This window comes from Papaver somniferum, chromosome 3 (assembly GCF_003573695.1).
Source record: "Papaver somniferum cultivar HN1 chromosome 3, ASM357369v1, whole genome shotgun sequence".
NCBI classification, from domain to species: Eukaryota; Viridiplantae; Streptophyta; class Magnoliopsida; order Ranunculales; family Papaveraceae; genus Papaver; species Papaver somniferum.
Window position 1 is genome coordinate 77487864 of NC_039360.1, and position 10634 is coordinate 77498497.

General features: G+C 36.4%; 1 protein-coding gene across 1 annotated transcript; it reads left to right on the forward strand.

Annotated features, from left to right (window-relative positions):
- Positions 1–719: 719 nt before the first annotated feature.
- LOC113356569 (phosphoinositide phosphatase SAC1-like) lies at positions 720–9401 on the forward strand. The gene is made up of 16 exons (XM_026599741.1): positions 720–902; positions 999–1203; positions 2033–2198; positions 3559–3781; positions 4171–4247; positions 4765–4952; positions 5036–5133; positions 5346–5479; positions 5573–5707; positions 6187–6559; positions 6667–6788; positions 6989–7099; positions 7180–7392; positions 8224–8415; positions 8622–8730; positions 8890–9401. The coding sequence occupies exons 1-16, from the start codon at positions 774–776 to the stop codon at positions 9127–9129; spliced, it is 2715 nt and encodes a 904-aa protein (XP_026455526.1). The 5' UTR covers positions 720–773; the 3' UTR covers positions 9130–9401.
- The last annotated feature ends 1233 nt before the right edge of the window (positions 9402–10634 follow it).

Genomic DNA, 10634 nt, shown 5'->3' on the forward strand with positions numbered 1-10634 from the left:
GGAAGCTCTAACAACCAGCGAATAGCTTTCAATTTTATTGTTTCTCGCAATAGTATTACTGTTGTGAAGTCTATTTTAGTATACTTACATGTGTTCTTATTTTCTACACTGGCCTGCACAGGTTAAAGCCCTTGATACGTATTTGTGTTTGCTGGCCTAATTTGAGGTTGAATTTTTTCATGTATGCAGATTTATTTGGTGATCTTAGTACTTATTCCATCATCGTAGATGATGATTGAAGAAGAAGGTCAATATGAGGAGCTTTTGGTACAGGTCATATAACCGTTTGATGAGACATGAATATGAGGATCCTCTGAAGAAAAAAAAAATTATCACACCAACTTGGTTGAAAAAAACTAGTTTGATTTTATGTTTTTGATCTGAAGTCTAGCTTTTAAACAGTTTGTAAACAGTGATTCAGAATTGAAAAAAACAAGCTTGTAAACATTTAACGTATAAGGTTTAAAAAAAAATTGAAAAAAAAAAAGGTTATACCCGCCACCCTATCCTACCCGATCCGCCAGTTAACGGATCAGGTAGGATATTACCCGTTTAATGGCAGGTAAAAAATTTCTTATCCGCCAGTTAGCGGGTAGGGTGGCGAAATGGGCCATATCCTACCCACCCTACCCGTTGTGCAGCCCTAAACAGCTTCGTTGGCGCTCTCCAGCCAAACGGCCCAAACCTATATAAAATCTGCAGTCTTCACCAATCGATTAAATCTAGTAACACTGTTCTAATTTCAAATTATTTGAAAAGCAATCGATTAAGTAATGTCTAAATCAGAGAAATCAAAACCTAAAGCATCATCTTTGTTTCCTATCAGCGGTCAACCAATTGAGCAAGATATGGACCCTCATTCACATTCTCTCGAGAAATTCAAGCTCTATGAAACCAGAGCAGTAAGTAAATTGTTTTAATTTTTTTTACAATTTTGACTTATCAGAAATTTAGGTGAGGTGTTTAACAATTTGATATTTTTTTTTTTTGTCATACAGAGATTTTATTTAATTGGAAGTGATAGAAGTAAGAAATTTTTTAGAGTATTAAAGATTGATCGATCTGAACCATCTGATCTTAGTATTAGTGAGGATCCAGTTGTGTATACACAACAAGAAGTGAAGAATTTGCTTCAGCGGATTATGGAAGGAAATCGTTCTACTGGTGGACTTACTTTTGTTGCTAAGGTCTTTGGAATTGCTGGTTAGTTAATTCAAAATTTTCAATTACTAGTTTTTCTTTCATTTTTTGTCACGTAATAGTGTTTGTTTGTGAGTGTCCTGCTTGGGAGCGTTTCCTCTATTGGTCACGACTGTTGGATGATCCTTGTGATTAAGTTCATTGTTAAATGGTGAAAACCGGAGTATAGAACAAGAACAATACGAGTGTTAAAACAAGCTTTATTGTAAATAAAAATGAGAATAAATTAGTAAAACCTTATCTATAGGAATACATTTCTGGGGATCACTGTAGGTTCTTTATGTGCATTTTACGGATATTGTTTTGGCTCCGTAGTCACTACACCATCTCTTGGGTCTTGAGCTAGCCTAGATAGACACAACAACGATTGGAGTCTTTGATAGTTGATTTTTCCCTCAAGTTAAGTCCAACAGAAAAGAACTCCGTCAACAAATTGAGTGATTACTTTCCGTGGAAGGTAACATATTATAGTATCACCACCAGAAAGTTCTAGTTCTCACAAACTTGTGAAGAAGTATATATAGCCAACATAAAGCACCTAAAATGTACACAGTAAAGTTTTATCCTCAGGTTAGTCAGACTCCAAATTAGTACCTTCTCTTCCTAATCCCCAGTTTAGACTACCATCTACTATTCAATTACATGCTATCCAGTCAAGACACTGAAAAAGTGAAAGATTACAAATCACAAAATTAGAGTTCACAAGCTCACTTTAGTCAAAGCAAGATCATCATCCAGCACTTGGTACTCCATGAGAAAGTTCTAACCAGTGACACCCACATCTTTATTTATGCTGTATAAATGGGTTGTAAATATCTTTCTTGTTTTCTAGGTTGCATCAAGTTTCTTGAGTCTTATTATTTGATTCTTGTTACCAAGCGTCGACAAATCGGATGTATTTGCGGCCATGCAATTTACGCCATCGACGAGACCCAAATTATCACAGTTCCACATGTATCAATTCAGAGTGACGTAGCACATTCAAAAACTGAGCAAAGGTCTTTTCTCCACTATTTTCTTAAGACTTTATATTTTATACATTGGTGACTTTTTTTGCTGAATAGTTTTAAGTGCTCACTTCCTCTGACTCTCTACATGTAATTAAAATAGGTTAGGAGTGTTCTGTGGGCAGGTGTGAGATCTTGTTACAGTATGCGCATTATCTTTTATAGTTGGGTTATATGTTATCCTTTCCTTACCTGTGAAGGGGTTACTAGATGAGTAATCACTTTTAATGTGAGTAAAATAAACTTATGGTTGATTATTACATCAGATGTCCTTTTTTTTGTTATTCAAGCTATCTTTCATGCGTCTACAAGGAGCTGTATCTTGAGTTTGTTAACGTTATTGCATTTGGATCCCCAAATGTGGCAGAAAACTAGTTTAAGGAAGGTATTTTCTTGGAAGATACTGAAGTTGTTAGGAAAAGTGTAGAGGTTTTGTTAGAGTTTAGGATGTAGTGCTTATAGTTAAAGAATTTTGTGTAAAAAGAAATAGATTTAATTTGACAGTTTCCAAATTGATCTATGTTACTTTGATGCATGCCCAAGAAATGACAGACATCTGCAATAACGATAATGAATATCCAACAAAAAAAAGAGGGTGATATACCAATATGATGGTCTCCTAGAAATGGAGATGGGGAGTTTTCAAGAAGACAGTTCCTAGATATCTAGAGGGTTGAACCCCAAATAAATATGAACCTACATGCAAAGGGGAAGTGAAGGTTTATCATAAAAATAAGTCACACTCATCAATAATAAAGACGATGCATGTTGTGCGCTTATAAAGTAACATATGGAATAAGCAACATACAATAGCCAACAGGACTCTTTCTTAATAATAAGTTCTTTCTGTATCTACCTAGTTCATGTTTTTAATTTTTCAGTGAAATGTGTTTTGTATTACGTTCATGTTTTTTGTCCCCTTTCGCTTTAGGAAATCGTGATGTTTATGGAACTTGTTTGAACAAAATTTCAGTATTTATAGGTAATACCTTGGTTCACCCCGGTCTAGGAATAGGAGATTTTTTTACTCTAATATGACACCTTCAATTTATCACTTAATCATACTGGGAATTTCATGTATGTGCTGTTGAAGTCTTAATTGATGAAAGACCCGACATCAATTTTTTCAGTGCAATAGCATATAGGCGCAAATAACTCAAGTTATCCCTTTATGTAACACAAAGCTTCGCCAGTCACTCTTTCAGGAATTTGACGTCTCAAATTTGTTTGATTTAGACCAGCAATTCTTTACTGGAGTTTATAATTTTGTCTTTTCGGTGGTCAGGATCTTCTTCTCTAAACCTGGTTGGGACTTTTTCTGATTCTTGTTATGTTATTTCATTTACTGCAGGTACAAAAAGCTCTTATCTAGTGTTGATCTGACAAAAGATTTTTTCTATAGTTATACATACCCTATAATGAGAAGCTTACAGAAAAATGTCTTGGCAATGGGTGAGGAGAGGATTCCTTATGAGAATATTTTTGTATGGAATGCTTTTCTTACACAAGCCATACGTTCGCGATGTAATAATACTCTTTGGACAATCGCATTGGTTCATGGGCACTTTAAACAGGTCTGTCTCGCTTCTTATATGTATATTTTTCTTCATTGGTATTGATTTGAATCAGTACTAAGATGTGAGAAATGTAATCTTGTGAGTTTTGTCGTTCGACTCATTTTGTTACCACTTACCAGTTTGTGCACCACTTGTGTTGCTCTCTTTATAGTTTTTCATAGATTGATCGCCTATAATTTTTGTGATTTTTATTGGTAGTCTGGAGTTATTTTTTCTACTTTTTCACATTTTCTGAAGTTTTATTTAGTTCACTAATCGTGAACGGTCCTAAAGGAATTTGCGAACCACCCCAAGAAATCTTAATTGATTACTTCTGGTTCATTTCCAACTAAAACAGGTGTTCTAATATTAACATTTAGAGATTCGGTTTGTCTTTCTAATGGCAGGTCAGGCTGTCAATCTTTGGACGGGAATTTGGTGTTACTCTTATTTCTAGACGTTCTCGGCATTTTGCAGGCACACGGTATGTCCCAGTAATGATACTTATACCTCCTTTTACTTTATTTAACCAAAGAAAAAGCAGGGAAACAAAAATATGTTCGTCTTATGACTCTTATCAAGGATCATCCAGGTATAATCCCCTATATAATTGAATGAAAGAAAATGTCCTTATTCGTTGTTTAAGGAGCCTATTTCACGTGTCAGATTGTAAACAACTATCTTGTTCTTGCCGTACAACAATGTCATGTATATCAGATCTTCGCAAATATATAAAGTGTGCGCTATATTCTTTATGTGGAAGTCCTGTAATGTATAGTTTCTATATTTGAAATTGAACAATGTTGTTGTCCTGGATTACAGTTTGCACAAAATACATGAAGAATAAGATTTTCTTTCACTATAGTTAAACCTAACATGTGATATGGCAGAAGACCTTATAACCAGAATTTATAAATTTACTTTAAATGTTAATTGTGGCTAGCGGTCTGCCTTCAGATTGACTGATATAATCTCATTCTCTGAAATATATTATCGTCCAGATATTTGAAAAGGGGAGTGAATGATCGGGGAAGAGTCGCCAATGATGTTGAAACAGAACAAATAGTCCTTAATGAAGAAGCTGGGTTAAGCAAGGGAAAAATGAGTTCTATAGTGCAGATGCGGGGTTCAATTCCACTCTTCTGGTCTCAAGAAGCTTCCAGATTTAGCCCCAAACCTGACATCATATGTAAATGTCCAAACTTGCCATTTTCTTTGGTTTATTTTTCTGATGTTGCATTTGATGTGTTTTATTTTCAATGTCTTCATCAGTGCAGAGATACGATCCTACATATCAAGCGACCAAGTTACATTTCGAAGATCTCGCCAAACGATATGGCAATCCGATCATTGTACTCAATTTGATTAAGGTATGCTTATAACACCGTTTTTGTTTAGAATTATGATTAAATTACATCTTAGATTTTGACAGTATTTTACAAGTAGAAGTGTTCAACCCAGATTGTTTACTTTATATTGCTTAGCATGTTTAAGTTGTCTAATTCAGTAATTATGCTTATGTCGTATGATTACTACTTACAACCAACTATGAAGTCTCATTCCAGAATGTCCGGTAATACAGACTGTTGAAAAAAGGCCTCGAGAAATGATGCTGCGACGTGAGTTTGCAAGTGCAGTAGGGTATCTAAATCAGATTTTTTCAGAAGAAAACCACCTAAAATTTATTCACTGGGACTTCCACAAATTTGCAAAGAGGTAAGCATGTGCACTTCTGTCTGCAAACCACACAACATGTACCACCAGATTCACATGGATCAACTCTTATGTGTTTTTCTTCTTTTTCTAAAGCAAGTCGGCCAATGTTTTGGCGGTTTTAGGGGCAGTTGCTAGCGAAGCTCTTGATTTGACTGGCTTTTATTGTAGTGGAAAGCCTATCAATGTCAAAAAGAGAGCAAATTTGCTCAGTCGAACAAGCACAGCGAGGTATACATGTCTCCATTTTGATTATTTCTATTAATTCATAAATGAAGTTGATCTTTGTGATCCATTTAGGTTCATGTTCTTCTGAGCTCGAGTCTTGAATTCGGACTTTCGTATCCGTTTATTACTTTCCTTTACAATATATGTATGGAACTATGTAACACATATGCTGGCTGACTATTTTATATTGTGTAAGTGATAAAAAGAGCACTTCAGGTGGGTTTGTGTTTTAACTGGTCCAGTAGCTTGGGCTTATGAGTGGACCTATGGGTCCTCCAATCGTTGCTCAGTTTTTGAAGTTCTGTCTTTCTTTTCTTTTCTCGTTTGTATCCGTCATTCTTCAGCGATTATCTATTTTAATAAATTTACACGTCCAACAAAGTATTATTTCAGTATCTGCAGTTGGAAGTATGAACTTCACAATTCCCACTTCAATTACATTCTTGTTATAGATGATTCTTTGCATGTGTAAACTTCTACAGGGACACCACTCTTGTAGACCTTAGAGCTAATTCCGGCGATTTTGCGAGGATTGGAAATGGCAACGAGATTTTGAATACTTTCGTATCTAAAGAGAAAGAACAACAGTCTAGAAAAGATGCACGTGGTGATACAGGACCTTGTTTTCAAAGTGGAGTTCTTCGTACTAATTGTATTGACTGTCTGGACCGTACAAATGTAGCCCAGTATGCATATGGTTTATCAGCTTTAGGGCGGCAACTCCATGCAATGAATTTGACAGATAAGCCCAAAGTGAATCCTGATAGTAGCATAGCTGCGGCTCTCATGGATATGTATCAGAGCATGGGCGATGCACTTGCTCAGCAATATGGAGGCTCTGCAGCTCACAACACTGTGTGAATTTTTCTCTGGCTTGTTTGATTCATTTTGTTTCGAGTATTGCTTTTTCTTTGTATAACGTTTGGAGGGAGAGTTTTCTTATATGCTGTCATTTATCTCAGGTTTTTCCAGAGAGGCAAGGAAAGTGGAAAGCCACTACTCAATCAAGGGAGTTTCTAAAGTCTATCAAGAGATACTACAGCAATGCCTATACAGATGGTGAAAAGCAAGATGCGATAAATTTGTACTAACTCATCTCTGATTCTTACTTTTTTCTCTTCTTAACAACATTTGAAATGTTAACTCTGGACTAGTACAATTTCTTGATTGATTTTGTGCTTCCTACCTGACATTCACCCTCCATAAATACCTTATTTTGTGATTGTCATCTCCCTTTTTGAAGGATGCCCTCGTTTCCAATGACCTTTGTGGATGCTTTTACAGATTCTTAGGTTACTTTCAACCGCAGGAAGGTAAACCTGCTCTATGGGAGCTGGATTCTGATTACTATCTTCATGTTTCTGGGGTTGGAGATGAACCTGTTCACGATGTTAGGTAAATATGGTTCTGTTGTGACGTATTTCTGTTTTCATGTGTATTTTATCGATCTTGATGGTTATTTATCAATGTTGCAGTTCACCTCCTGATGCTAAACCAATGGTACGACCAGGGAATATGCTTGAACCTACTCCAGCTTGCAGAGATGACTTCTTGCGGATGAAATTGACTTCCTTCGATAAGTTAATTGAGAAAACATGCAGTTCAATAAAGAATGTAAGGCTTTGCAGTGAACCGGATCTAAGAGCAGGTGGTGTTGTAAGTACTTCTGGAATGGCTCCTGATGCAGCGTAAGTTTTGCTGCTCCTAACAATTATTGTAGTTTGTCCGGCTTCCTATTTTAAAAGAGTGAAAACCTGAACTAGTCTAGAACTACATCTAGAGCTAAAGAACACGTATACCACTCTCAACTAAAAAAAAAACTTAAGTTATTATTCATGAAAGATGTCTTCTGCTATAGGTTGGTTCCATCCTGCTTATATAATAAATAAGTTCGCTAAGCTTATTGAAACCCTTCTTGCGAGAAATCTTTACATCAAGGAAACATTTCCAGATCCTAACTGCTTACAAACATATAATTTTACAACTACTAGAGAAAACCTTCTAGATTATTGATGGAATGTGAAACCCTACTCACAGACCATATCTAGGCTTTCCTCTTCTTGGACATGGGCTTGGCCTTGTCTAGCTGATCTTGAACTCTTCAGCAATTTCCTATGCTCATTTCTTCATCTATGAATTCAAGATATCTGGTCCCATGCATCTCTTTGACATTGGCACTTATTATGGCACGAGGCTTAAGTTTCTTTTGGTGTTTGTTGGGCTATTATCTCTCTCGTTGAGAAACTCATCCCATTCAGTGTTAAGCATTACTTTTTCTTGCCGTGCTAGTTTCTGTTCTTGTTTCGAGAATGGTCACTACTAAGGATGAAAGTAAATTCTGCCTCTAATTGTTGCATATTTATTCTTGACTTCGCATCTTCCGGCTGCTAGAACTTGAGTCAAAATAGTATGAGCTGAATAATTTGTTTATTTATCAATTGCTGAAAATTAAAATAATCAACAAACGGAATGCTAAAGGAAAATTCTGTTCAATTTTGGATCTCGTAAACATTATGCAGTGAAATTCAGCTTAAGAGCCCGAATTGGCTCTTCGGGCAGAGGAAGTCAGATGATAGTGGTTCTGCTGCAAAAGTTGCTACTCCAGAACCCGCATGTGGAGTGTCTTTAGATGGAATGAGTGCGAATGATCTCTGTGACTTAGGCTGGATGTCATCTGTTGTTGATGATTGCGATGAGGACATTTTCGAGAGGTAAATCCGTAAGAAATTTTAAAGTATTTTTTTGCTAAAAGCGAAGAAAATCGCATAGGCGAACATATAGTAGTTAGTACTGTAGCCATCTAACGAGGAAACCAGCTTAGGTGCATGTAGTTCCAAGGTTTAGTTTGAAGCGTCATTGGCTTCTCTTGAAAACGGGTCTTGTATTTACTGGCTTATACATGTTCTTCCATTGCTAGGTACACAATTAGTGCGGTAGATAACGCCAATGGTTGGTTCGGTGGATCTTTATTGGAGGATGAAAATGAAGATAGTGAGATATATAAGCATTATGCTGAATTATGCCAGGTAAAAAAATACTGATTTCTAAATCTCAATTGGTATTGTTATCTGTTAGGATTTTTGTTACCCAATCTTAAGAAACTGGAATATGCCTAACACTACGCATCAACAAAAGAGTACTATGCCTTGCATCATGCATATATAATATTTGCCTCGACTTAGCAGGGTCCTGCCATGGAGCTATTTCGAAATGACCCTGAAAAAGAAGAACACTACGCGAATCTTTTCAGTCTTGGTGGTGTAGAAGGCGTGGATGATGAAGTAGTTACAAAAGAGATGGAAACTGCACTTAAAGAGTATGACCAGATTGGTGATGACCTTGGAATTTTTTCAACATGTAAATCTTTAGCAGAGGAACCAAGCAAGATAGCAAGATTGATGGTGGGGGAAGAAAGTGTGAAATGAAGGCCGCATTTGATCTGATTGGCTTGAGTATATTCTCTTTCTGTTACATCAAGTGTCTGTATTTCGCCGTTGAAAATTTGGTTGTGTCGGAGAAAAAGGAAAAAAGAGCATTCTTCAGATCGCTGGCATTGTATGTGTACATAATTGAAAAGATATAGGAGTATGAAGTTTTGTACAGAAGAAAATTATACTGGCTCCCAATTGAAAAGATATGAAGCGTAATCTGAAAATAAGATGCTTTGCATGGAATTCATGTTTTTGTTTGGATCGAATCAATCTAAAAACAATGTTTCATACATTACCATTTCCAAAAAAAAAAACACATAAATAATGTCTTTCATATGTAAAATAAGCATAATCTGTAAAAAAAAAAACACATAAATAAGATGCTTGATTTGGCATTTTGTGCAGTACAATTGAGCCAAGGAGACGCACACCCTTGAGTTCTTGGATATGTTTATAGAAAGAGCAAAAACAACATAATTGAAAAACCTGTCCTCAATTAACCCTATTTACATCTTAATTCGTCTTGTCTATTCAAGATCTGAAACACAAACATCAACAGAAGATGTCGTTTCCCATGAAGGTGGTGGAAGTACTGTTGGCAATGCCTTCAGAACAAATGGATGAGTATTATAAGAGTTATGAAAGCGATAATCTGAATGAGCCTTAGCTATAGAAGAAGGCTCAGTGAGCTCTTCGTGTCTTCTAGTTTGAATGTTGTATGCTCAAAAGCCGGACTTGTAGCCGAGCAGAATAACATCTTTGTCCACTGGATTGAAACCTAAAATCTCGACTTCCTCAGACAAATCATCGCTTTCGCCATAGGAAAATGCACTATGTTCCTCTTCCCAATCATCATACACATCAAATCTTCTAAGCATTTCTGCTATGAGATCACGCAAATCAATATCCTTGTACAACAAATGCCAGTCTTCTTTGAACACCCCAAACACCTAAAATTCTCTTACTTGTCACAATTGAAGTATAATAGAGCAGACCTTCATACTCTGCAAGACAATAAACATTGCTTTCCCAATAATAATCTTCTTCTGACTCCAGGCCAGGTTCAAGGTTGTCTAACAACCTAAACTGCAGACCACCAATTTCAACATTACTGTTATTGTTCAGATTGTAAGCTAGCACATATCCCCCTTCAAGCCAATGCAACACTCCACTTACTATAACTAAAGAGTGAAAGGGATACTCACACCCAATACAACCCTCAGGGCGTGAAACCTCGTAAACATTCCATTCACCTACATCAGAAGAAAATATCTCAATGTTAAATTTGCTGTATTGCTTATCAAATTTCGGTAGAAGCACAACTTTGTAACAGCTAGTGGATGAAATGGACTCGCAGGTAAAACCAGCAACAACTTCAACAGTGGTGGTGGACACAGGAGTTGGAGGGAGTGACACCCATTTCTGTGTAAGTGGATTACATACGTAATATTTAGCTGATCTATGATAACTTGATGCACACAAAACTAAACCATTACTAG

What these genes read in the sequence shown, in the direction of transcription:
- LOC113356569 (XM_026599741.1), top strand. Translation starts at nt 774, where the DNA reads ATGTCTAAATCAGAGAAATCAAAACCTAAAGCATCATCTTTGTTTCCT. An exon ending in TTCCACAAATTTGCAAAGAG is followed by an intron (nt 5,480 to 5,572) that starts GTAAGCATGTGC and finishes CTTTTTCTAAAG; the next exon opens with CAAGTCGGCCAATGTTTTGG. An exon ending in GGAATGGCTCCTGATGCAGC is followed by an intron (nt 7,393 to 8,223) that starts GTAAGTTTTGCT and finishes AACATTATGCAG; the next exon opens with TGAAATTCAGCTTAAGAGCC.